This window comes from Borostomias antarcticus (assembly GCF_949987555.1).
Source record: "Borostomias antarcticus genome assembly, chromosome: 5".
Lineage (NCBI taxonomy): Eukaryota > Metazoa > Chordata > Actinopteri > Stomiiformes > Stomiidae > Borostomias > Borostomias antarcticus.
In genome coordinates, this window is record NC_140238.1 from 7,694,838 (window position 1) to 7,722,547 (window position 27,710).

At 48.4% G+C, this 27,710-nt stretch overlaps 2 protein-coding genes across 3 annotated transcripts; one reads left to right on the plus strand and one right to left on the minus strand.

The window, feature by feature from the left end:
- Positions 1-290: 290 nt before the first annotated feature.
- Positions 291-15,149, minus strand: ift43 (intraflagellar transport 43 homolog (Chlamydomonas)). The gene is made up of 9 exons (XM_084437791.1): positions 15,090-15,149; positions 14,594-14,695; positions 9,602-9,672; positions 6,966-7,001; positions 5,955-6,001; positions 1,955-2,027; positions 888-963; positions 715-777; positions 291-477 (listed from the first exon to the last, which is right to left on the minus strand). The coding sequence occupies exons 1-9, from the start codon at positions 15,132-15,134 to the stop codon at positions 367-369; spliced, it is 624 nt and encodes a 207-aa protein (XP_084293917.1). The 5' UTR covers positions 15,135-15,149; the 3' UTR covers positions 291-366.
- Positions 15,150-16,287: 1,138 nt separating this feature from the next.
- On the plus strand, positions 16,288-27,624 carry tgfb3 (transforming growth factor, beta 3). Of its 2 annotated transcripts, none has more exons than XM_084438603.1 (7): positions 16,288-16,991; positions 22,745-22,908; positions 24,221-24,350; positions 24,519-24,626; positions 25,489-25,657; positions 26,188-26,344; positions 26,523-27,624. In XM_084438603.1, exons 1-7 carry the CDS (start codon positions 16,646-16,648, stop codon positions 26,679-26,681), a joined length of 1,233 nt encoding a protein of 410 aa, XP_084294729.1. In that variant the 5' UTR covers positions 16,288-16,645; the 3' UTR covers positions 26,682-27,624. The 2 variants fall into 2 exon arrangements, with proteins under 2 accessions (XP_084294729.1, XP_084294730.1); XM_084438604.1 differs by having other exon boundaries at positions 26,191-26,344.
- The last annotated feature ends 86 nt before the right edge of the window (positions 27,625-27,710 follow it).

Consider the following 27,710-nt stretch of genomic DNA (forward strand, 5'->3'; position numbering starts at 1 on the left):
CTTTTTTTTGGTGGAGCATGGTCAATGGCCTCAAATGTCTCAATTTCTAGAATATGGACAATCTAAAAGAATATAAACTAAAAAATAAACTATAGAATTCCCCCCTGGGGTACCTACCTATCTATTGTATTGTAGTTGCTGCACTGTAATAATGGTAGAATGTGACGGTATTGGTATGATCTCATAACACTATATTAGGACTGCATCAAAGTGTCATTTATTGAGCTTTATTTAAAAAACAATAGATATATACTTTACAAAATGTAAATATGAAAGATGGTCAAATGAAATGTCCCCATGGTCCCTCTGTTGGACGCGTCCGTGCACCTTTTCTTCGAGGGAGGCGTTCCAGCAGGTTCCAGCTCCTCATATTACAGGCAGCGAGCTCTGGTCCTCCTTCTCTCCTTGATCCCATTCCGTCAGCAGCTCTGAGGACACCTCCGTAAACAGATGATCCCAGTCCCAGCCAACGTCCTCCTGAGGAGACAGAGAGAGGGAGGGAGAGAGGGAGGGAGAGAGGGAGGGAGAGAGAAGACAGAGAGGAAGAGCAAAAAAGCAAGGATGAGAGAAGGAGAGCAGAGCCGTGTTAATGTACACATCATAAATCTTGATTACCTTGGAGACAGAGTGCCGACCTCCCCTGGTGCTCCAGAAACAGCTGGACAGCCCCTCTCTGGGACCGCCACGGCTATATTTACAAAAAAACATGCTCACCTCCCTCACCTCCTGCTCCGGCGCTAAAACCTTGGTGAGGAGCTTCAAGTCGATCTCCCCGTCCTGGGAAGAGAGGAGGGAGGAGAACGGAGCTTAGCTCGCACAAACAGAGTTGATATTGGAGGAGGCGCAGAAGGACAAGGAGGCTGGGTGTCTGTGTTTAGCTGTGTTACCAGGGTCTGGAAGGCAGAGTACTTCATCAGGTCGTTGTCCAGATCTCTGTAGGTCATCACCCGGTTCACCTGGATGCTGTGAGGAACACGGAAATCAAAAAGAGCTCAAGTACAACAGTAAATCATCCACAGCATACAACTTTCTTTTACTAACTGAACCTGTGAGGTAACAAAAGACCACACTAAAACAGTGGCGTGGCCGACATTGCACAATTAGCACATTGGTGATAACTCGCTATCCAGCAGAAGTTTGTGCGTGGAACACCAAGACTTCAAGACTAAAGACCATAGAGAGATGAGGAGATGGGCGCCAAGTGGTAACCGCCTCAAATCGAAACCCAGCTGCTTATCTGTGGCTGGAATTAAGAGGATGGGGGGGGGGGCCTCTGAGAGTGTCCGGGGCCTAGCAGTGCATGCCAGTCCTACTTACTGCACATTACACGCTACATTGCCCCCGCAATGAGTTCAATGTGGATATTATCTCGCACAGAGAGCGGGCCCCAGCCTAATAACCTCCTCCGCTGTCCTATAGCCTCGCTACATAGCGGACACATGTCGGCGTGTCTCTCACTGCCCTGTAAATCAAAGGGCCCCGTTAGCAAGGGCCCCGTTAACCGAGCGGCATAAATCACACCCTTCTGTTATTCCTACATAACAGCCCAATATGCCAAGTTCCTCCCAATGACATCTAAAGAGGTGGAGGAGGAGGAGGCAAGGTAACAGTCAAAGTCACCGTGAGCTTCAGTCCAGGGGTCAGGTGTGGAACAAACACCGGCCTGCGGCTGGGATGGAAACACGCTGGTGGTCTAGGGTAATACTGGTCATTTTCTCAGCTATAACACCATTGCACTTGAGGCATGAGCAGAACTAAGAGGTTTTTAAAGTACTGTGAGGAGGACTGTGCGAATGTGCACGTGAGTACAAGCAAGACCGACAAAAACCGTGAACTTCGCTGTCAACGTGTGTGTGTGTGTGTGTGTGTGTGTGTGTGTGTGTGTGTGTGTGTCAAGCTGCCAAGAGTACGTTGTTGAAGTGAAGAGCAGACTTCTGGGAGATGTTTGTAGTACCTGGGGGGAGCAGCGACCTGCATAGTGAGGTCCTCCTCTTGAACTTCATCCAGGTCTGGAATGACTGGAATATCTGAAACACAAACCCGCCTCATTATACATGCGGTATAAAACATGAAGAAGAAGACATCTCCTCAAGTCTTGATTGGGACGAATTGATTATCAATAACCACAATTGCAATCTGTGATCTCGGATCACAGGAATTAATCATTTCTGTCTGCTTTGTATGGCACCTCAGTTTGAGTGTGTGTGTGCGTGTGTGTGTGTGTGTGTGTGTGTGTGTGTGTGTGTGTGTGCCCGCGTGTGTAATAACGTGTGTCTGGGAGTAAATTGGCATTTGATACCTCCCCTCCCTCTCTCTCTTTCTCTACATCCTCCTAAGAGCTGCCCTGTCACAACAGCCAGGCGGCCATGAATATTCAGGAGGCGAGGCGGCAGCTCTTCCCGCTGCGAGAGGGGCTCTGGCCAGGGGCTCCCCGGAAAGCACCCCCCGCTACCCCAGCATTTGGGCCCTGTCAGCGCTGCCCGCCCCCAGGACCCGGGGTGGCCGGCGGGCCGACCTCTGTGTCCACTCTGCCACTCCGACCGGGGCGGCGTCCAGCCATGTGCAAGAGTATCTGCTCGTGGGCCCATCTGTGTGGGGTCGGAAGTCACGGTGCGGCCTGGCAGGGGCCGCGGTGCCAGGCGCCGCCAGCCCGCTGCTCAAACAGTGGGAACCCGCTTTAATTGGCAAAACGCAACGGGACAGAGGATGGCAGCGCTCCCAAGAAGGACGGGGAGAACTTTGGCGGCACATCTCAGATGGACTTTTGTCGGGAGTGGGGGGCAACGGGAAGAGCCGGTGGGGGAGACGGACAGGCCGGAAGGAAACGGACCAAATACCGAATAACAGAAAAGAATACTGCAATCGTCTCTAAATCAAAATAGCATTTCTAAACGAATAAATAGGTATGTTGAAAAAATAATAACGTTCTCAATTCATATCAAAATGACAGTGCACTAGGAATCAACCCACTGTAGCTGTCTTTATTGCTATGGTAAATATGTAACAGACCGGCAGACATCCCAGGTGCCCTTGGAGAAAATCTAGAATTTCCGACGGGCCTTTTTCGGTTGTATTTTTTCTCTTTCCTTAACACAAGTTTCAGTTGGCGGCCGTGTGAAAGTGCAGCTCCTCTTCCTCGTTAGCTCCTCAGCCAAGCGTGGAGAGGGAGGAGAGGGAGCCGGGCAGCGGGAGGAGGGTTGTCAGTAATCTCTAAACACAGCGCTGCGCCCGGAGGGGGAAGTCAATAGTGGAGCTAAATAGAGGTGAGGAGATGGGAGGCTGCGTCTGATAGGAGGACCTATCTCTGCATCGGTGTCCCTATTCCTTCAGAAATACCTTCCTTCCATGAATGCGTTACTGGTTAATATTATGTTTGAATGTAACGTGTAGTCAAGTTTGGCCTCTGATTGTCTTTGTTCATGGGGTCTCAGTTGTGACATGAAATATTTTGAAACATTTGAGAGAATGTGCTCAGAGAAAAGACTGATCAAGCGTTCAGGATTTGTCAGTTGCAAGGGACACAAAACCCGGTGGAATCCCATCAACTTCCTGCCCAGATAACGCAGCTCTTCCTCGATAGTTGATAACTTATTCCTTTCTCTTTTTTAATTACACAAAATTAAAAATGCCACACTCGTTTAGTCGCTGACAAGATTCATCTGTGTTTCTGATATCCAAATAAATGCGGGCGCGGGTATTTCATATTCATGAGGCCTCGCTGACACTTTGTCCTCTCATTTACAAAGCACAGCGTTCAGCAGAATCCGTCCCCCCCGGACCCCCAATCAAATTTAATGGTCTTAGCGCAATGACATCAAAAAGCCTAGCCGTCCAGCTCTTTGCAAATAGCTTCCTGGGTTGTCCCCCCCCCCCTCACCCCCCACTTCCTCCACTACCCTGTCTCAGCCAATAATGCACTATCAACACTATTCCATGAGAGCTCAGTGTGAAGCAGCGAGGGGTAGGTTCTCTGTATGCAAACTCTATTATTAAGTGAAAAAAGAAACAACATTTTTAAATGAGCTTCCAATTCAAACCTATTACCTGAGGTCAAGAGGGGAGCGATTAATAAGCCGGTGTTTTTCCTGATGGAAAGGCCAACTCCATCAGAAGGAGCCGTCTCGCCCCGGCTCTGCTGGCAGGCGCACATTACCGTCTACATCTACTTCCTGCCCCGGCCTGGACATCTATCAAGGTTGCTTTGTCTGCCGGCGAGCGGGCCGCGCGTATCCTTATTACACGGCCGCTGCGCGCTTTCCTCGCCCGGGCATGTAAATATCAAAAGGGGATAATTTGCTGTGAACGGAGACATACTCCCGCCGGGCGCGCCGCAGTCAGCGACTTTGGGGACACCTCTCCACATCAGCGGGGAGGCTCTAATCTAGGCGGGGGGTGCGCTGAAATGATTACCTAGGCACGGACTACATTTGAAAAGGCTTATGGGACAATATTGAGCAGATCAGTGGCTGGGAGAGGGAGACATGAAACGGACGGGTGTGTTTGTAATGGTGGTGCTGGTGTGTGTAATGGTGGTGCTGGTGTGTGTAATGGTGGTGCTGGTGTGTGTAATGCGACAGGCAGGGGACTGGGCGGCCGGCCAATGGGGAGATGTGGACGAGGGATTTGGGCTAGCCCTCTTTCTCTCTCTCTCTCCCCCCCTCTCTTTCCCACTCCCCCCCCCCCCCCCCTCTCTCTCCCTCTCTCTAGCCAGTGGACATAAGGGATAGGGGGTAGGGGACACAATCAAGATCGGAGGGGCTATCTCACTAACCCTCAGCACTGTAATTTCCAGTGGGCCGCGCCTCGGGCGCTGCATTAAGAGGTCTCCCTCCACACACTGATAATCTCTCCAGCAGCATTTACTGGGAGAGAACCACGCCACCGGGGTCCTCACGCCACTGACCCTTTCAGCCAGTCCGGGCAAGCGTGTGTGTGTGTGTGTGCGCGTGTGTGTGTGTGTGGGGAGGAGGGGGGGGGGGAGGGGGTAACACACTACAAACTGTTTTGTCAACGTTATTTCAGAAGAGGAATTCCTAACGGTAAAAGTGTAAAGAACAGATTTTATTATCCAATTTAGTTACTAAAGTGGGGCGGCGATGATGAGGGTTTTATCTTTTCTTTATTAACTGACAGGTGTACTTTATCAATTGGGTTCCTCTCCGATACCTCCACGCCACAGCAGGTCTCGTGGAAACACGTCCTGTGACACAACGCCAGCCTTGCTTTTGTCATTGGTATGTATATCGGCCGAACAGAGTGTGCTAACAGGCGCTCTGCACATATATTTACCAAGGCAATTTCACCCTTATTTCCCCTGCTGCTCAGCTCCGAAAAATGGAACAATTATCCCGGGCAGTCTTTTGTTGAAACGTCGCCCCTCTATGCTGACATTGTTTGTGATGCGGTGCGCCGGGCCCTGAGGTGACCCAGTCAAAGCGGTAGGTCTCCCGCTGGATCCACGTGTGTATGTGTGTGTGTGTGTGTGTGTGTGTGTGACGGCAGACACGCTTTGGGGGGTGGGCACTTAAACCCTGCCACGCTCCAGCCAATGAATAAGAGAAGGGATTTACTGAATACTCGAGGTCTGCTATGGACTTTGCGTGACGTGAGTGAGCGTGGGAGATTACCGGCCGTTTCCCCGCGGCGACAGCTCTAACCTTATCAAATGAACATATTCACCTGTCACTTTCATCTGGCGTGGCTGGGCGCTCTACTTAGTTGCAGGGCGGCCCACTGGGCGGCCGAGTTCTAACGGAGGATTCCTCACTTGAACTGAGGAGAAATATCTCGGGAGTGTCGGGAGAAAAGGATGATCTGACCGCTTGCTTATCTGCTCCATTTCCAGGGGATGAATGTCCCGGGCGGGGGGATGCGGGGGGGGAGCAGGGGTGCTGGGGGGCTCCTCTCCGCCCCGCCAGGAGAGATGCGGGGCTGGGACACAGGGATGCGCTCACCTCCTTCATCATCCGAGCCCTGGGGGGTTTGCGGGCGCAGGCGGCGGCTGCAGAAAACAGGAGGTGGGGTGGACTATGAATGATTGAAACAGGAAGTGGGGGAGAATATAAATGATTGCAACAGGAAGTGGGGAAAAGTATGCATGATTGAAACAGGTTGTTGGGGGAGAGTATGAAGGCTTTCAAAGGCGGTCACGCCGGTGGTGAGGTCATCACAGGGAGCCAGACTTGGACTCGGACACTTGATGACGGGCCTGTTTTGTTTTGTTTTTTTCCTCTCGGCTGAAGACTGGGCTGATAGGGGGGCTTGCTCTGTTTGCTGCAGGCTGACTGGGACTACAGTCGCCTCTGCCAAAAGCCTCTGCAGCATCAACGGCACTGTGCTCCGCTGTCTGTGTGAGCAGCCTGGCACTCCCAGGGTCCCGCCACTCACACAAAATCACCTCTGAGAGTGATTAAAAAACTAAGAGTGGCGCAGCTGGGAGCAGTACAGTATATAACAGACACACAGACAGGCTGGTGGCGAGGAGAGCTTAGATCAAGGGACTATTCCACGGTGCAGTGTTTTCTCTCAAAGCCGCTGTGTCTCAACGCTGTCATTGAAACATCGGGCTCCGGCGGCGATGAGTGAAACACACACCAGCACGTCCTCCAACCTCCTCCCCCCACTCACACCGCCTGTTTAAGGCCCATAGTGTGTAAGGAGGGCAGGATGGAGACAAAAAAACTACAATAGCAGGTTAACTTGACTCCCGGCAACAATAAAAGTGATGAAACTCAGTCACGCCGGCTTTTAATCATGTTAAGTGATTGTTCTTGGAAGGCAAGGATTAGTGGAAGCCAAGGACAATCTACGGGGTACGGCAATTTCTTCTTCAAGGCAAAGGGGACAAACAAACATTTAAATTGGCCCATTTTTGCTCTGAATTTTAAAACGATAAATTGTGACTTAATTCAATCACTGACTGGGGGAAATGATGTGGAATAGATGAGCAGGCTGTGCGAACTTACTCCTCCACGTCGTCCGCCGCAGGTCTTCTCCCGGACCTGAGGAAGAGCCCAGGCCACCGTTAGACTGTGACAAAGGAATCGCCCATGACTTTCTAAAGCCATTAAAATCATATAATCATTCATTGTGTACGTGAAAATAAACAAAGCACCCAAAACCACGTTTATATTCTCTGAAGTTCCTTTGATGATAAAAAAAAAAACACAACATTTGAAGGGGTATATGAAAGAGGAAGCCTTATCTGGTATGTATGACATGAAAGTAGTACTATTTAAGACAGTAAAATGCTCTGTCTTTTTGTCTGATCCCTGTGGGTCTCCTGCCCTGCTGGACCAGAGCTTATTTCCAGCCTCCTCTCCATTTCCAGGGCCCAGCGTGACTGAGGCACGCCCGACACCAAATCACCGTCTTTTCACACATTCTCACCTCAACGCGGTATTTTTAGCATAACGCTGCTCTGCAAAGAGAGAACAGCCCTTGCTAATATTATATTAAGCAATACAAGCCCGTCCTCACCACAGGCAGCATTCGGCATACTGTACCGCACATATTTTAAAAAGCTCGACTTCTTTGATGTTTTAAGACTTTATGCTGAAAGCCTTATTCCTAACTGTAAAAAAGAACTTTCGAACAAAGTTACTTTACACAGGGGGCAGGCTTTGAAGAATGTAGATTTATATTATGCATGGACTATAATCCTGCTGGAACACCTGGTTAAGGAGTGCCCCCTACTGGTTTTGCACGCAACACATTCAATTTCTCTAAACAGAAGATAGATTTGAGGCAGGAGTTAATGTTGTCCAAAATATGAACCTTCAAACAGTGATTCAATAAATTGACTGATCTTTGAAGGCTGCGTATTACAGTATTACACAATTCATCAGAACATAAGGCGGCCCTCAGAGACAGCAGGCCCCCAGCGGGAGTACAGGGAGTTGTGGTGTAGCCTACTGGATGGCAGACAGACACTGGCCAGGATCTACAGGCAGACCTTCCTGGAGGGAGACCCAGTAAACAAGCCCACCTCTGGACCAGCCTCTCCAGCCTCCAGGTCTCACCTGGGGCAGAACGGAAGCAACCCCCCCCCAGATTCAAATTCATCCACAACACCACTTGTTCTTACAATATACAGCCTCTCGTCATTATCACTAAAATAACTGGTCTGCATTTTATTATACATTAACAATATGCAGCCTTTACACCCAAGTCCACTGAGATAATTCTTTTCTCAAGGGAGATTTTTTTTAAAAAAAAATTTTAAAGAAGAAATAAAAAGGGGGAGTTAAAACATAAAAGCCACCATAGCCCACTCTCTTCACCCGTCCTTTAAAACGATCCCAGGCTAAAACAACAGCGGTGTGGGCCAGCTAGCCAGAGCAGAGCCAGGGGCTGAGGGAGCCCACCTTCGCTGCCCTTGGACAGTGTCCTGTCTGGGGGGTGAGGCGGGGGTGGCGACACTTAAGACACATTACAGGTCCCTTGATTAAGACTCATGTAACGCAAAGCGATAGACATGGTAAAACTGTCTGGGAAAAAGTTGTTAGGGATAAAATATATTGTGACAACCTGGCTTCAAAGGTTCATCAATAAAATGACAGATCATTTACTGTCAATTAGGAGTGATAGATCGACAAATCCTGGGATTTCTGCGCTGGGATTAGTGGGAGGAGGGCGATGGTGATTGAGCATGGAGGGTGACATTGAAGAGCAAAGTCCTTGCCTGTTCCAGGGGGGACCATTACTTACTTTGTTTCACAGAGGATCAATGCACGTGAGAAACCCTTAACACCTCCCAGATCCCAGCCTCCGTGTGAGTGGGAATCATGATGGGTTAGGCTAACGCAAGGAAGCGGCACTGTGACCTTCCCAGGTGGGGGAGGGGGGGTGTGCGGAGTTTGCTGTTCTCTTTTACTTGCACTAACGGCGCAGAAAACCACGCAAACAAACCCAATTGACTCAGCCTGTTCACTTCAATGTAGGGCTTTATGCATCTCCCAGGCTCCTGGGGTAGAGGGGCCCAGCGAGGGGCGCGGGACTGGTGAGGCACAATCTGATTAGGCTGCACTCTCAGTCACAGCACACAGACGGGCTGGGACGCAGCCACGGCTCACATCTGCAATGACAGTTTAGGGAAATGACTTTTTCTGTGACTTTCACTATCACTGCAGAAGGGGGGGGGGGCGGCGGGTATACTCGTTCGTACATTTCTCCTTTTAGGGATTTCTTAAATTCCGGTTGCTGTGTTTGCCTTCACAGGGCGAGACAGCGATGGTAAGAGGTGATTAAGTGGTTCTAACCCTTGTGATGAAGTGGCTAGCTGACTAACAGTGCCCTCCTGTGGCTGATGCATTAACCATGTCAATTACCACCTCCCTCCCAGATGAAGACGAATGGAGAGGCCCCTGCTCAGACACGCTCCCCGTAACCTTGTTGATTCGCAGCCCAAACGGCAAAATATGCATTGATAAATAGTCTCATTCGACAGTACGAGAGTCCATTAATAATAAAAAATAAAAAAAAGAACACTGCTCCCAATCCTGGCTAACCATGTGTGTTTGAGAGGCCGGTGCGTGGTAGAGTGTAAACCTATGGAGGTTTCTGCTGTGTGGTGGGTAGATGGATGAGGGTAGTTACTCACTTTGCGGAGCCGGGCCCCGAAGTCTCCTCGGCCCAGCCGCTCTGCCGGCGGGCTGGTTTGGGTGGGGGTCCCTGAGATGAGAGAGATCATTCGTGACAAACAACTTTACAATCTCCTAATCTCAAATGGTTCATTCCCATTTCCCTGGCATGGATGAATCCTACTGCTACTATAAGAAATCTAATTTGAAGAGCCAAAGCAGACACAAAAACACTTCAAACTGAAGACACTCTACTGAGGTTGTAGTCCACGGGAGCACTACCTCTTAAAGAAAAACAAGGCCATAAGGACAGAGAATGTAAGTCATAAAATCAAACAGAGCTATCCATCCATTACCCTTTAGCGTTTTTTAGTGATCATGTTGGATTAGATTACATAATGTTACTGGAGCTCCGTTCACATCGTTGAGTTTTGCTGACAATGGACGGCATAGTCTGTGACTTAGATACTAAGGGATGGCATGCATAGCGTAGTACTACAGTCTATATACGCAAACCATTGTGTTGTTTGTTGTGGTTGTGAACACTGCCCAATCCCAGAGCCGGGACATATGGAGCAGAGTGTGGGAACAGCCAGAGAGTGCGTTGCCGGGGGCTGCGAGTCTCCGACCTAAAATAGCTTCACAGGAAAAAATGACCCTCTCCTTCTCATTCTTTGATTCTGAAAATAGTACTGAAAATAGTCAATTGAGTTTGGACTGTGATCCTGAGACCGGGCCCCGAGACCAGCCTTGAATGAAAGAATCCCTCAGAGCATACAAGGGCGGGGAATGGACCAATGAATTGGGGGGGGGGGTGACAACATTTCTCATTACCAAATTGGGTCTGCAAAGGACAAACAACCCAGGAAGATTTATTTTTTACTTTCAACGTGAAAAAGGAAATAATCTTTAGTGGCTGGTTCCTTCACCAAACCCATTTATAAATCCGGATGTCAGCGTGAACAGGGTAGATGAGTGAGAGTGGGAGGCCAGCCTGTGCTATGCTGGTAGGAAGCTGGGAGGCTGAGGCTGAACAAGTCATTTCATTTAGTGAAAAATGTGATTTAAACTAGAAGTAGGTAGGCTAAATTAATGATGGATCGGATGCTACAGCGCTACTTAGAAAGCTCTATTAGGGCTCTGTGTCATACGTTCTTGAGATACAGTAAATACTGAAGAGAAACAGTATAAAAAGAATCACGTCATTGATGAAAATATGAGAAGTACGCCTACGAAGTTCAAATGACATACTGTAACATTCCAAAAAGGGAAGAAGAGTTCTGATGAAGACGTCATAAGAGGCTGCATATGACCAAATACAGTATGAACTTAACACAGTCATTGTTAAATGGCTTGGTAATGCCAATTAGCCCCATATGTCATTTTTCTCATTCAGGATTTTGTGACTGTGTAGGGCTATTAGGCTATATGCACTATTAGACAGGCACTGACGGTCAAGCTCACATAGCCCATAAGTGAAATTCAGTCTTTGTTTAGAGAGATGTCAAGAATGTGACCAATCATGTGGGTATTTTAGGAGGAGCAGGCCAGGGCTGATAAACTATTGAGACTGCAAATAAACCTACCCAGTCGTACGCCATTCTGGAAAAATGCACGCACACAGCAGGTCAGGAGGGCGCGAGAATCCTGATTTTGCATTAGGGAAGTTGGCCTAATTTGGGAAGATTACAGCAAATGGATCGCTGGAATTCTTGGTTAAGGAATGCTGTCTGGTTCATAGTTTGCCGCCCTTGGATACATAATAGGACCACCATACCATGGATGCCAGTGCGTGGTAGCAAAGTGGTTGACTTTGTTAAATGTCATCTCCTATTTGACTTTGAAGGCAATTAGGCCTGCAATCATTTTATGTGAGTCTAGCCAATAGGAGATAAGGGTGCTAGGCAAGGGCAGGTATGAATAGACATGGATCAATATAGCACGGCAGCAGACCAGCCTCTGTACATCTGCCTATACGCGAAACAAAATATTAGACAGACTTTTCAGAGCCACTCTAACAATGTGTGCACCCCCTCTTACACCACATTATGCCTGATCGAACCAATCATTGACCCGCTGCTCCCACAGGAGCAGGCCGGGTTCCGACGTGGGAGATCAACCGTAGATCAAGTCACTTTGATGATTCAAGGCATCGAGGACAGCTTTTCGGCCAAAAAGAAGGCCGGAGACATCTTTATAGACCTGACAGCTGCCTACGACACCGTATGGCACCGCGGCCTCACCTGCAAGCTGCTCCGCCTGCTGCCGGACAGGCACATGGTCAGCAGCTAAATCACAGCTTTACCGTCACCACCGGTAGCGGACAGCGAAGCAGGTTGCGACGCCTTAAAGGAGTAGTAAAGGGAAAATGCATGTTTAGCCCTGTTTTAAGGTTACTTATGATCATATACAATTGTTGACAAAACTAGCACTTTTGAGAAAGTCTGATAATTGCTCTACCACCGTTTTGGTCATACAATGGATGTGGGTGGGCACCGTGAAAAATCTTTCAAAAACATGGTAAACTCTGGATTTCAAAGACAAGAAGCTCACCGAAGGGATAATTGGTGTCCGTTGGTGTTCTGACATCAAATTCGCTGCAAAGTATGAATCCTGTAGGGTTTTATTGATCATTTTATGAAATCCATTGACTTGTATTGAAGCGACCATTGTAGATGTGTAGATCAATCCGCAGAGGGGATTCAGGAAGCAGAACTACATCAAGGCATTGCGCGAGATCTGAATCAGTACAAACGGAAGTTTACACACATGTGCTGCGACTAAATAGTTCTATGCTAAATATTTAAAAAAGCCTTTCCAGATTAACTAGAATCTTACTTTATGGCGAATTATATGTCAGAACGCCAACTTACACCTCGGTGAGTTTCTTGTCTTTGAAATTGAGAGTTTAACATGTTTTTTGAATGATCTGTCACGGTGCCCACCCACATCCATTGTATGACCAAAACGGTGGTAGAGCAATTATCAGACTTTCTCAAAAGTGCTAGTTTTGTCAACGTTTTGATCTGAACCATTGTATATGATCATAAGTAACCTTAAAACAGGGCTAAACATGCATTTTCCCTTTACTACTCCTTTAAGAACGGCGTCCCCCAGGGATCTGTCCTGGTCCCCCTCCTTTGTAACATCTACACCTACAACCTGCCGATCACAATCTCCAGGAAGTACAGTACGCCTACGCAGACGACCTTGCGCTGGTGTACTCCACTGGAGACTGGCAGGCCATGGAGGAGACCCTGAGCCAGGACATGCAGACACTAGCGGCATACCTCCGGAAATGGAGATTGAAGCTCAGTGAGGCCAAGACGGTGTCGGCTGCCTTCCACCTTAACAACAAGGATGCCAAACGTGAGCTCCAAATTCACATCGATGGAACATCCCTGCCATGCTGAACCGAACCAACCTATCTCGGCGTGACATTGAACAGGTCGCTCACGTTCTGCCGACACCTCAACTCACTGCGCAAGAAGTTAACAGCTGCTGTGGCATTGATGAGGCAACTGGTCCGATCGGGCTGGGGAGCCGGCGTACGGCAGCGCTAGCCCTGGTCTACTCGACCAGTGAGCACTGCGCACTGGTGTGGTGCCGCAGCGCTCACACCCGCCTCATTGATCCGCCTATCAACGAAGCCTTGCGCATCGTGACAGGATGCCTGCGTCCCACTCCTGTGGACAACCTTCCCATCCTCGCAGGCATCCTCGCAGGCATCCAGCCCGATGGCTTCCGCCGCACAGGAACCACAGCACATCTTGCCTGCTGGGCCGTGGAGCCACCTGCTGCATGACAGGCTCACTGCAACAGCGGAGCCTCCCCGGCGTCTCAAGTCGAGACACCCTTTTGTGCCTGACGCACGGGATCTCCTGCAGCAATGCAGAGATCTCAACATCAGTGAGGCAGGATGGGCAGATTACACCTGGCGTGCATAGGGGAGGCGAACACCTCCAGACTCATCCCGGATTTCATCCCGGACGCCGATCCTTCCCCCACTGGGATGGACTTTCCCAGACCGACGTGGGTGAGGCTTAACCGCCTCTGGACCGGCGTCGGATGCTTCCGCTCATCAATGCACAGATGGGGCTTGGCATCCTGCGCTGCATGCGAGTGCGGCGCCGAGGAACAAACCGCAGACCACATCATCCAGGACTGTCCGATATATCAGACATCTAACAGAATGCGTGGCCTGACGGTCGTGGATGACGAAACGGTGACGTGTTTCCTGGAGGTGTGCCCGGATATTTAACCCAGGACCGGGTGACAGGACGAACCAATCTCACCCAAACGAAGAAGAAGATAAATAACTTTATCCAAATAACTTTACACTATAATTTACGTCTAAGCAAATGAGTTCTCCTCCAAGTAGCATAGTTCTCTTGAGAACCCAAGGCTTAGCAAGACAGCCAACTGAAATGTGTGAGACATAAAAGGGCAAAGGGTATCTTCTTTATATTTGAGGTATTCAAGTTTTGGTTCAAAGGTCAGATGGTCACACTGATGATTTTCCTAGTTCCCGGGAGCCAGCTCTGACCGGGGATACACAGGCCACAGATACAGGCCACAGATACAGGCCACAGATACAGGACACAGATACAAGACTTACAGGCCACAGGGTCTCCTTCTAACCAACAACATATGCCTATTATCAATCAGAGCATCCCCACAGAGAGGAGAAAACCAGCAGTTCTACCTACTGTAAAACAGTGTGTTGCAAATGGTAAAAAGTTGGCTGGCAGAACTTGAGAAGTTCTATATTGCATAAAACCTCTCTGGTAGAACTTAATGGGGCACTCTGCCAAGCCATGCACATGCTCAACCATGCAACTGCACTATGCCTACCTCATCTTCATCCTTGGTTCATGCAAAAACAAAGACATCACAATACATACAACTGAATGCAGTGTCGTCGTGGCCATGACAGGTGACAGATGATTGACAGCCAGGACCAGAAACACGTGGCATCAATATATTATAACATATGTTATAACAACTCATACCTCTCCCGTCGATGTAGCTGAGGAGGATTTCCTGGCGTGACGAGCCTCCTCCAATGATGTTTGCTCTGCAGTCAGGCGAGACCTACGACCCGTCTTCGCAACCTGAGGGTCAAATCAGTTCGTAAGGTAATACTGGAGCATCCCAATCCACAGGCTAACATAGCTGGCTAGCTAACATTAGCTAACGTTATCTAACTTCTAGCTAGCTGTACTTTACTGAAGTTCTTGCTAGATCGTCTCTAGGTGTGTAAACACGCATTCACGTAAGATGGCTAGCTAACGAGATTATGATGTGGTTTTGTGTAGTAACGTTAACGTTACTAGGCAAAGCCAAGACATAGCTAACGTTACATTAGCGAGCTAGCTAGCAGTAGCTAGCGTAAACCTGCTAGTTAACTAGACTAAAACATTGCACATTCCACAAGCGAAATGAAGAAAACACATGCACGCATGTATGCAGTCATATTCTATACCAATTGGGTAGCAAAACACTTACATTCTTAACAACTCCACCGTCTCCGAGTTGCAGAATATCGTCCATGTTTGTTGTGTTTTTCAGGCTTCTTCCTGGAGACCGACGAAAGCGTCATACAGCAACCGTCTCCATGGTGACACCATGGCGACACCAATAAGGAGGAGAGGAGCAGGCATCTGAAGGTAGGGAGTAGATTAACCAGACTTCCTGAAGTCAAGGTACCCCAGCTCCAAGCAGTTAGCACACTGCCATGTCTTTGCACTGTCCTGACCTACACCCTGTCCTATGTCGTCTGCAACAGCGTATGCCTTAACCCTAGTCAAATCCCTAGTATGTGTGAACCATACATGGCTAATAAACAGATCTTGAATCGTATGTGAGGAACGTGTGTGTGTGTGTGTGTGTGTGTGTGTGTGTGTGTGTGTGTGTGAGTGTGAGTGTGTGTGTGTGTGTGTGAGTGTGAGTGTAAGTGTGTGTGTGTGTGTGTCCCAATGTATAGCCTATGTCACACAAAAAATCACAGCTGATTTCTGGCCACATCAGAAGTTATAAATGATAGTCTATATGCCCCCTGACATAGACTATCATGTCTATACAGGGATTGGGATTTGTTCTGCTGGGCCTTTTCTGAGTCTTCTCTGGCCCGCTCAGTTTTCCCCTATTAGCTCTGACAGCAGACACTCACCGTCGTCTGTGAACCGTGCTGCTTCATCTCCACAGCCTCCTGTTTCTCTCCGGACAGAGCAGAGATCCCTTGGTCTTCTTTAGAGATCAGCCACAACCTAATGTGTCCAATTGCTTCTTATATCCACTGGGGGGTGGGCTTTCACTTTTTTACGAATAGCCATAGCCCTAGCCATAGCCCTATTTAATAGACCTATGCCAAGGATTATGACGTTCCTAAAGCTATGGTAGCCTAAATACGCGCATACTTATACATTTAAAATACGATTAATACTAAAACGTTTTTCCCAAGAACGCATGAGCTGGCCTTTAAAATATTTAAGATACATATCGTCAAATTTGCTCACAAAACAGTCCTATGATAATGTAGTCTACTACAGTCCCTCCTTCGCAAACGTCACACCTCTGACTATAAAGTATCCGCGCGAGCGCAGCGCGCCTGTTGAGTGGGCTCGAGACTGTTTAGAGCGCATCTGAGAGAGGCTTGCGAGGGACGCGTCGATTTTACACCAGAAACAGTTGATGGGGAAGAAAAAGTGCAAAGATGAAAATGAATTGTAGTGTGATCGATAACCCATAAACTGATGAAGAAGGAACACGGAAGATGTAAAGGGTGTGACAATTTAAAGGAAGAAATAAAAAGTTGGTTTGATGAAGAGTTATAGGCTATGCTTTGAGATTTTTAGGAATGATATGGATTATTCCTGGAATGCAAATCCACATTTTAACCAGATGACAGTAAATTGACAAAATGGGATTCCTCGGAGAAAAGGACTCATTGACCACTTGAATGCATACAGATAGCCTAAATGATAACATTTACCCAGGACTCTAGTTAAAACGTTATTGAAATTAACAAGCGTAATCAGTAATCAAGGGCAACTGCATGCAATATGCATCTGGGCAAAGCACTCCTGTTTTTCCTCCTTTCGAACTGTGTGACCATGACTTTGTCACTATCCACTTGCACCACTGTGGACATAGACCACATAAAGAAGAAGAGGGTAGAGGCGATCCGAGGACAGATTCTCAGCAAACTTCGACTGACAAGTCCGCCACAGACTGTGGGCCCGAACCAGGTCCCCTATCAGGTGCTGGCGCTCTACAACAGCACGAAGGAGCTGATTGAGGAGCTGGGGAGAGACCGACAACAAAGTTGTGGACAGGATAACACAGAGACTGAGTATTATGCCAAAGAGATTTACAAGTTCAACATGATCAATGGAGCTCCGGACAATAGTAAGTAGCCTCGCCTAATGTTCCATTTACTCGTAGGCTATTGTGCACTGTGTGAGTATTGGCATATAATTTCTTTAAATACCGGCTATAGCCTGCCACTCTCACACCGCAGCTGTCCGTCATGATTATGAATGTCATGATGTGACACGTAAAGAGTTCAGGGCAGATGAGTCATTCGATTTACCTAACCCAATGCTCGTAGGGTTATGGTTTCAGCATGGAATTGGAACTGGTAGAACACATTTTAGCCCTGTAGGCCTACGGAGACTTGTAAACCTGTGTGTGTGTGTGTGTGTGTGTGTGTGTGTGTGTGTGCGCGCGCGTGCGTGCGTGCGTGTGTGTGTGTGTGTGTGTGTGTGTGGTGTGGTGTGTGTGTGGGGTGTGTGGGTGTGTGGGTGTGTTTTGATAATATCAAGGAACCTTCTGTTTGGCTTGTGTCCTACGTATGCACGTGATAGAGAAATTGGCCGGCGCAGTTAACGCACGGTCGCGCCTTTACGCAGTGGACGAGCAAGCGCAATGGAGAGGGCTATAAGCAAACAGTCTAATTGGAATGAAGACCATTCCTCCTTCATACCTCACACAAAAGTCATGGGAACTCCCAATAGTCTGAGACATTCCAAGGGAACATTTTTTCCAAGCATTCGTTTAGGCCTACAGTAGTCTCAGACAAGCACCATTTATCCAGCAGGGCCAATTCCAAGTGAGTATGCAGAGTATAATGTGTAAGTGAGTGTCAAGTCAAGTCAAACCTTATTTATAAAGCACTTTTTTTTTTTTTTTATAAAGTGCTGTACAGTGGGCTAAAGGCACTAAAACAATCAAATACAATATAATAAATAGCAAAAAACAAGACAAGAACATAAAATACATACAAAAATACATACATAAACAAAATACAGCCTGTTCTATTTTCTTGCATCTATTCCTAATTGCTAAGGTGTTCTTAAAAGAAGAAAAAAGGAGTGGCTTGTGGGGCAGTGAAACTGCCTTGCTCATCCTAATTGGCATTTCTTGTATAAACTGCAGTCAATTGATTGTTCCAGTAATCAGAGTGAGACGTTTATTGGACGGTTCTCTCACTCCATCGCTGTCATTCTCTAAAGAATGGAAACTCTTAAGTAAGCAGTGGACTTGGAAGTCAGCCTAGTTGCATGTAGAGGCTGGATCAGTGCATCATGTTACTACTATAAAATTAACAGGTGTTTCAGGCAGTACTATGACACCAAACAGAGCATCATTTGGCACCAGCTCAAGTGTCTGTATCAAATAATTTTTTCAGCACCCCCAGGATGCTTTGGTCGCTCAAAATACACACATCTTCGCCCAGCTCAGTTTAGACTTTGGCCAGAGGTAGCTCCCAAAACAAACAGGGGTCCAAGGACAGGTCTGGATTAGACATGGTCTGTGGACCAGAGCACATAATCTTGTCATGACCCTAACAACAATGGTCTAAGCTTTTTATTGGCATGCTCAATCATCTTGATGAAACATATTCTGTCATTCTCATAAATTCCCATTGACAACTTTTATTTTCTTTTGTCCACTAGTGTTTTCTTTGTTTGATCCAAAATGTCTTCAAGAGAGTGTTGCCCTTAATAACACAGGTTGCCAGTGTGGATGACTAATCACTTTTCTCTTCTCTTGCCTTTCCATTATGTAATCTAATTAGAAGCAGGGCCTAGCAGTGTATCAGGGAGGCGTATCAGTACTGTAATGCACTTGTCCATTATATTTTGACAATCACATGGATTCAGTGTATTTTACCTTTAGATGGAGGAATGTTTTGAATTATTCTCTGATTTGACGTTTTCCACAAATTTCAAGTGTTTTCACTGCGTGGAGTGCGATTAACACTGTCTGGTGCAGTGCAAGTTGCCTACCCAACAAGGGCCACACAATCTCCCTAAGGAACTAAACCCAGAGTCGGGGTAAACCCAGGTGTCGGAAGGAGAAAATTATAGTCATAACCTGTTCTTTAACCACAGAGCATCATCCCATTACTCATTCCCTTTTTAATGACCTTTGGCATAATAAGGCTGTCTCTCAAGACGACCGCTGAACCACGCTGAACCCTTCAAGGAAGCCACCTATCGCTCTCATAGCTGCAAATCATTTGAATCCAGGCTGGAAGTAAAGCCTGGAGTCTGTGGTCTCTGATCTGGCATAAGGTAATCATTGATTCCGAGCCGGGCTGGAGGAAGATGTGGAGCGGAGCTGAGGACAGCAGTGTGGACCATCTGATATATGGAATAGTAGAAAGGTGATGTCATCCTAGCCAAACAGAGACGGAGTTCTCTGGCCTATTCTTAAAGACAGCTTCTCCCCCTCTCCACGTCCCCTGGCCACTTTTCCCCTCTTCATCCTTGATCAAGTGGAAAAAAGCTGTCTTGCTTCAGCAGTGAACTCCATCACATTATCTCATCTACGGCAGTCAGCCCCAGGCAGATTCCATGTGGAGCGGCTTTCTCAGGACAGTTGGCGATGTGGAGTGAGAACTTGGTCTTCTGTCCATCTGCTACAGTACATACTACTCTACTAGAGCTAACTCTTACATGTACATGCTCTTTGAAGGAGACCTCAACTACTGTATACTTGTCATCATAGCTTACTTATGATATTTTTCAAAGTGATAAAGAGAGCCGGTACAGTCCTAAACAAGTCCAATTAGTACCCTGAATTATCTTTTGACGGATAACTTGAATAATCTGGAATAGCCATTTGTGCAGTGCTCCTGACATTTTCCCTGGTAAACGAGGTCCAGGCTCCTCAGCAGCTGGCCAGCACCTGCCTCTCCATGCCTCACATTTCCTCTGTTTACCTCCACGTAGCCTTGGAGAGACTGACATCACGGCCAGCCCTCTGGGCACAGGGCAGGGGCTGATTGCTGGGAGTGTTCAGAGGGGAGCTTCTGTGTGATGTCACCTGCTGGAGGGGGGCAGGAGCGGGGGGGTGTGCGTGGTGGGGCGTCCCAGACGCAGGAAGCAGAGGGCTGGGGAGGGGGGAGAGAGTGTCTGGGTGGACGCTTTATGAGAGGCTTCAGAGCAGAGCTATTCATGTCCCTAGGCCTTCCTGGGCAGGCTTCCATTAGATCTCCCACCTACTACTACTACTACTACACTAGCACGACTACTACTACTACTACACTAGCACGACAACTACTACTACTACTACTACTACTACTACACTAGCACGACTACTACTACTACTACTACTACTACTACTACACTAGCACGACTACTACTACTACTACTACACTAGCACGACTACTACTACTACTACTACTAAACTAGCACGACTACTACTACTACTACTACTACTACTACACTAGCACGACTACTACTACTACTACACTAGCACGACTACTACTACTACTACACTAGCACGACTACTACTACTACTACTACTACTAGCACGACTACTACTACTTCAGTACCACTACTACTACCACCACCACTACTACTACTACAACCACCATCACCACCACCACTACTACTAGGCCTACTACTACTACTACTACCACCACACCTGTTGCTACTACTGCTGCTGCTACTACTACTACTACTACTACTGCTGCTGCTACTACTACTGCTGCTGCTACTACTACTACTACGATTACTCCTCGATTGACCAACTGACTGACACAGTATGAACAGCAGATCAGCTGTTAAACAAATTTACCAACAAAAACAGTTGAGTAATTGTAAAGGTATAGGCTAACAGTTATACTGTACTTTCCACATAACAGTGTGTGACCACACAGACATAAAAGTACAATACCACTATAATTCATCATTAATATGTACCTCAATACTTTTCAGAAAAGGTTGACAATTTAACATAAAACAAGTGAAGATGAGAGTAGCCTACATGTTGTTTGAAGTGGGCTTTCCTTCAGGCCACAGATATGTTGTGGTTGTACTGGACCGCGTTGGGGTCAAGCTCAGGCTAACGTGACATCAGCGTGCTCACCTTGGCCCTGATCACCAGATCAGATAATGGAGGGCAGTGAATCAACCAGTGTATTCACTCTAATTATACCAGCAATCCTCTACACTTACAGCCATGGAACAAATTACCTTCAGACCCTTGGCAAAAATAAGCCGTAATGTGAAATCCACCTAAAAACCATTGCAATGGGGAAAATGAGGTCATCCAAAGGGAAACCAAAGACTTGATTAGAATTTCAAATCTCCTCTGAAAGAGGGGCTTTCCACCTTCTGTGGGGAGGCGGAGGGGCAGCGAGAGGAGGATGGGGACAGGAGGCCTACAGAGGAGCTGAGAGCTACTGACTCCTTACACATTATGTCACTGGACAGATATTTGGCTCAGGATGACCACTTAAAAGGTCATCTATAAATAGGAAGGAGGGGGATGGGGGGGTGAAAAAGTGTTGGTGGAAATATCAGATAATGGCTAAGAGAAGACGCTGTGAAACAGGGTTACAGGTCACACAGAGTTGACTGTGGACACGTGCGAGCTCCTGGTGCATTACATACAAGCGTCTTCCCCTTGGTTTTTCCATGGCTCCGAACAGATCTGGAATATTCTAGATCCATTTCCACAGAAGGTGCAGTGCCCTTGTTAACCACCAGCGAATCACAGGGTCGCTAATAAAGCGCGGGCCGAGGGTCATAAATTAGTGCTGGCTTGGCTGTAAATGAGTGTTTCCACTTGGCTCATAAAACGATTGCAGTGTGCTTGTTTTGCTCAGCGCTGCATGCGCTCTGGCTGTTAAAATAATAAACGATTCAATGGTATTAGCTTGGAAAAAAAGAAGCTCCGCTCAGCCTTCCTACAGGAAGCGTTTCAGAGGGAGCCCACGGTGCCGCTGTTACTGTAAATGTGTGTCTGCGCTCACTGCCCTACACCCACACAATACAGTAGCCTACTCACTCAACCACACAATGCTCTAGTCTACCCCCGCAATCAGATATAGAACCGCACACGCAACCCGCAGTAAAAACACAACCGCAAAATACTCAATATTCAAACTCTTATCAGTGGCTAAAACCTTTAGGTGCTATGTTGTCAAACTGCAAACATCCTAAGCTGTCAAGGAGAGGACTCCTTCCCCTCGACATACAGTAAGCTTACAGCCCATCGGTCCAGCTATTGTTCCGGCATGTGGCTCCTGACTGGGCCGGGTTGGTTCCAGGGAATGTTTGGCTTCCTCCCCCCCTGGTCCTTGGAGCACCTGTTGAGATTCGGAGCAGAGCTGGTGGGAGGAGCGTGCTACCATCTCAGTTCAGCCTACCCCCACCCTCCACCACCACATGGGACATTTGGTTTTCATTTCATGACTTCAACTTGTTGCTAACTCGAACCGCACAAAGCACAAACAGATGGTCGGTGTGGGCTCTGTTCTACTCACTGGGAAAGGGTAAAGTTAGAAAATGTTTTTTTTATTCTGTCAAGGGATCTTAGTTTGTAGTATTACGTCATAAACAATACAGCAGATTATACTATCATGCAACAGTAAGCATTACATTAGCCAGGATGGGAAACTCGGTGCAAAATATAGTGGTGGAGATACAGTAGGCCTACACACGATGGCTCTACAGGAGGGTTAAAAACTGGACTGAGGAAGAAGAATGCTGTATAGGGCAAAGGTTGAGCACCGAGATCACACATCGAGATATCATAGCCATGTGAGAGAGGGAGAGAGCAGAGAGCGCTTAAGTCATCGGATTTTAGTTTGTTTAGGTGAGTCACCGCAGTCTCCGTTTCCCTGTGCCCTTCCTGTCCTGCAGATGACCTCTCTTACTGCCTGAAGGGCATCACCTCCAAGGTGTTCCGTTTCAATGTGTCCGCCATGGAGAAGAACTCCACCAACCTGTTCCGGGCCGAGTTCCGAGCCCTGCGGGTCCCCAACTCCAGCGCCCAGAAGAACGAGCAGAGGATTGAGCTCTACCAGGTGTGTAAACTAACTCAACTAAACCACCATTCATACCCAATGCAGTCAAGGATATGGGTGAGGGGTATGGCACTCCAAATCTCTCATGGCCCCAGTGCACGTGGGAGAATGTAGGTCTACAAGGAAAGACAAAAACATTTATATCAGGGCCCCCAAAAAACTCCCCCTCTCCTCTTCTTAAGTGCTGATCATTATTCCATGTGCCTGGAGTCAAATGGATTCTACATAAGTCCATTTGCACAAATTTAAGAGCGTGCTACAGCCGTCTCAGAGAAGCTCTAGATTACCGTTTCGCGATCTCTCCTTTCACAGCTGTCAATCTCACACAATTGTCCGTCCACCTCTCTTCGAGTTCAGCTCAATGTTTTCAACTGGGGATTCATACATCTGCACCTGTATTTGTGTGTTTATATGGTTACGTGTGTATTTCTGTGGCGTGTGTGTGTGTTGGTGGGTGGGTGTGTGTGTGTGTGTGTATATGTGGGGTGGCGGGGATGGATTTTTGCTCGGTTTCCTCATTAATCTCCCGTGAGAGACTGGGAGCCGTGATCAAGTTCCAACATTTCCTGCCAGGGAGACAAGCGTCTCCGGACTGCATACCGTCTGAGAGGCGGGCCCTGGCCCGGGCCAAGCGCAGACTGTCAGGCCCTCAGATTGTTTCCAGGAGCCCCGGGAGGAGATAGAGGGCCGGGTCAGCCACTGGAGGAGTAAGCGGAGCTGCTCGCCCCCACACATTAGCCGGGAGCTGATTGGCAGGGGCTGGCGTTGGCGGTGCTGGGTCCCCCGTTCCCACAGGAAGCCAGATTAGATGCTGACAATGTTCAGGAACCTGGTTATCCAGCAAGGCTGGGCGCTGAGCCCCCCCCTCCCCAGAGATAAGCCTCTTTGTTCAGAGAAATGGTAGGTGTTGTTGTTGATTCCTGAACCCACCACCTCAGCCCAGCAATTTAGCAAACCTTTGTCCTTGGGCCCATGCTCTGTGTTCTGAACAAACGGGGTCTGAGGTGTTTTGGGGAGGGACCGCCAGGTTCTCATACGCATAGGGCAACACACGCATTAACTTGCCGAATGGGGATATCAACACAGGGAGTCACTTTTTCCATGAGGAGAAGACGTTTGGCCCAGGGCATCCCGGAGCGTCTGGCTCAGACAGCTCTGGCTGGATTGCCGTCTGGTGTGTGTGTGCATGAGTGTGTGTGTGTGTGTGAGAGAAAGAAAGAGAGGGAGAGAGAGAGAGAGAGAGAGAGAGAGAGAGAGAAAGATCGAGTGTGAGTTTGTGCAGCTGGGTCACTCTCTTACCTCTTCCTGGCAGATCCTCAAACCAGACAACCCCATCGTCAAGCAACGCTACATCGGGGGCAAAAACGTCCTGACCAAAGGAACTTCCGAGTGGATCTCCTTCGATGTCACAGAGACAGTCAGAGAGTGGCTGATGTACCGAGGTGAGTGGACTGCAGCCGCAGCGCTCCCTGCCTCACACGCCATGTGGTGCAAAACGCCAGCCAGCGGGTATTGGAAATTAATGTTCATTTGGACGAGGGAAAATCGAAAATCGCCTCGGGGGGAAAAATGCCGCTTCCTCATATTTCTGTGCTCCCGTTTCTCCCCAGACACCAACCGGGGCCTGGAGATCAGCGTGCACTGTCCCTGCTCCACCTTCAACAACAACGGCGACATCAACGAGAACGCCAAGGAGGTACTAGAGGTCAAGTTCAAAGGTGAGGTGACATGGGACACACTTGTTTGGGTTTTTTTCCTCGGGAGTGTTCAGGCTTTTTCTATCACAAAAACAAACAAAAAAAACAGTCACCCTCGCATCTTTTCCAAAGCTCATCACAGCCCATCCCTCCTTTCTCTCGCTCTCTCTTCTAAGAAAAAGACCGTCTGAAGCCTTATCCAGTGAACATGTGCCTCTAGAGCTGATACTTATTTGGGGCTTTTTCACAGAGATAATGGTTTTCCTCTCTGAAAGAGAGAGGAAGAGAGAGGGAGAGAGAGGTAGAGAGACACAGGCCATGGGAATACAATTGGTCTGGTATCTCACTTAACACTGGGGCCCCCGGGCCCCGGGTCCTGGGAACGCTCCCCTGACTGGCTTCGCCGCAAGGAATGTGCTGCCACGGCGCTCAGACGCTTGGCCCTGAATTAAAGAGGGGCCTCCATATCCACCGGCAACGTCTCTCCTGAGATCCCCGCTGCTTTAGCTATCAGGGGCAGATTGGATGAGCAGACGCTAGCCTGGGGAGGAAGGAGGGAAGGAGGGAGCATCTCTGCCCGGCACTGGGGGAGGAGAAAGAGAGGGAAGAGGAGGAGGAGGAAAGGAGGGAGGAGAGCCTGAGGCCCAGCTACTCGCAACCGAGGATAATCCTTTAAAAAAAAGTGGAGATAGCACCATGACGATGCTAGTTTAGTCTAATATTGGGATATTTGTCTCTATCAATCTGACCTATAGGGTGCTGCGGTGCACTCCTGCCTCGTCCGTCCCGGTACTCCAGGGTGATGATGTGTTCATGTCCGGGCCGTTCGGTTTGCACTCCTTGATCGTACACTTAAATGTGAGCATGTGTTCCCCCCTTGCAGGTGTAGAGGGGTATGAGGAGCAGAACCGCTTAGACCTGGGCCGGCTGAAGAAGCCCAAAGAGCAGGTGTACCCCCACCTCATCCTCATGATGCTGCCCCCCGACCGCCTGGATGCCCAGACCTCCTCCCGCAGACGCAAGCGTGCGCTCAACACCAACTACTGCTTCTCGTAAGAAACAGACCTCTCATAACTGTTCGCCAGAGATCAAAGGCGCATTATCTCAGCGCCATCTTTTTTTTTTACAGTAGGCGCGCGGGGGGTCCTTTTTGTCCCGACAGCAACCGTCAAAGTGGGGATCTCGAATGACAATAGCGGTTCTCTCATTCCCATCAAGCGCAGAGATAAGCTTGTTAATAAGATAGCATGGCGAGTCAGAGGCGTTAGCAGCCTAATACTAGTCGAGACCTGTCCCAGTATTAAAGTGGGAGGCAGACAGCCTACCCCCTCCTCTCTGCTGCGTGTCGACCTCGCGGCCCTGGATTCCCTCTGTCAGCCTGACGGGCAGCACCGACACACCTGGGCCGACTCCAGAGAGAAAACAAGGGCACACCTACCTGTGGAATTTCTGAGCCTCTTTGGTGTCAGGCACACCATATGTAGGGAAATGTACACAAGTCAAGACTCAAAGATTGTTTTCTCCTGCAAATGAAGAGTGTCTCAGCCTCTTTCTCTGTCTCTCTCTCTCTCTCACCTGTCAGCAGTAACTATGAGGAGAACTGCTGTGTGCGATCTCTCTACATTGACTTCCGCCAGCACCTGGGCTGGAGGTGGATCCACGAGCCTAAGGGATACTTTGCCAACTTCTGCTCCGGGCCGTGTCCTTACCTACGCAGCGCCGACACCACCCACAGCTCGGTGAGACACTCGCCGCGACCCGTACTAACCCGTTATATATCCCGCACTTCAGTGTGACTCCTTAATAAAAACCAAACCGCAACATTAGCAACCTTCAAGGTCTAAACAGAAATGAAAAGTGTGATCCTCTTCTCGTTCTTGGACTGACCCCGGTCGGTCTCTCTCTCTCTCTCCATAGCTGCTGAGCCTGTACAACACCCTGAACCCCGAGGCGTCCGCCTCCCCCTGTTGCGTCCCCCAGGATCTGGAGCCCCTCACCATCCTCTACTACGTCGGCCGGACGCCCAAGGTGGAGCAGCTCTCCAACATGATCGTCAAGTCCTGCAAATGCAGCTAAAGGCCTCGGCACCCGCTGACCGGGGAGCTGACAGGGCCCCCACCACCCCCCCTAGCTCAACCCGGAAGGGGGAGGGTTGGTGTGACCCCCCCCACCCCCCCCCTCTCCCACCCCAACATGAGTACCTCTGTCCACCCCCCCCCCCCCCCTCCTCCCCCCCGCCTCTTCTTCAGTCCTCAGCCCCGCAGAGAGATTACGCAGCCCACCACTCTACCCACGATCCCCGGCTGCGTTCCGACGCGACCTTTCCCGACACCACTGCTGCACCTGCGATCTCGAAATCAACTTTGTTTCTATCTTTTACAATGACCCCAAACCCCAACAATCAGTGTTTTCATTTTGTCCTTATTACAGCATTTTGAACTGCCTCTATCTTCGTGCCATATGACCATGGGCATTCACGGCCGACCTCTGACACGAGGAGGAGGAGACACGTTATTCTTACCATGACCACTGCCTACTCAAGGACATACAGTAGCTGCAGTAGAAAACAGAGAGCACGACTGAGAATGCAGTCGGGACTCACAGTGCATATGAATAAATGGAAGAGGGCCAAACGAACCCTTTTTGTTTGTGTTTGCTTAAGGGCCAATAGAAGGCTTTGACGCACAGGACAGACAGAATCGTCCACGCTGGAATCTAACGCTGTGCCCAGCACGGCTCCCTCACTGTTCGTCTAGGACTAATGCTGGTGGATACGATATATCTTAGGAAAAAAAAATACATGCTGGAAAACAACTTTTATTAAAAATCCTATCTTCATGGTTATGTTTACCTGTTACGCAACAGAATCATCTTTAGGGATCGTTTTTCTTAAATGTAGCAGACTTTTCTGTTGTACATGACGATGTATGTCACCAAGTGAACACTTCACTAGATCACAAACTGTAAATGTTTTTGTTGCTATTAACGTTACTCTTGAAAACACTTTTTTTTTTTAATTAAAAATGGTCTTGGACAAACAGATTTTGTTATATTTTCGTTCAGGTTTATAATCAATGCATTCAATTGAAATGAAAACCTTAACAT

Coding starts and splice junctions, on each gene's coding strand:
- ift43 (XM_084437791.1), bottom strand. CDS start 15,134: ATGGACGATATTCTGCAACTCGGAGACGGTGGAGTTGTTAAGAAT. Junction 9,673..14,593: donor CAGCTACATCGACGGGAGAG/GTATGAGTTGTT, acceptor CTCTCATCTCAG/GGACCCCCACCCAAACCAGC. Junction 6,002..6,965: donor GCGGCGGACGACGTGGAGGA/GTAAGTTCGCAC, acceptor TGTTTTCTGCAG/CCGCCGCCTGCGCCCGCAAA.
- tgfb3 (XM_084438603.1), top strand. CDS start 16,646: ATGCATCTGGGCAAAGCACTCCTGTTTTTCCTCCTTTCGAACTGTGTG. Junction 16,992..22,744: donor CAATGGAGCTCCGGACAATA/GTAAGTAGCCTC, acceptor CCTGTCCTGCAG/ATGACCTCTCTTACTGCCTG. Junction 24,351..24,518: donor AGAGTGGCTGATGTACCGAG/GTGAGTGGACTG, acceptor GTTTCTCCCCAG/ACACCAACCGGGGCCTGGAG.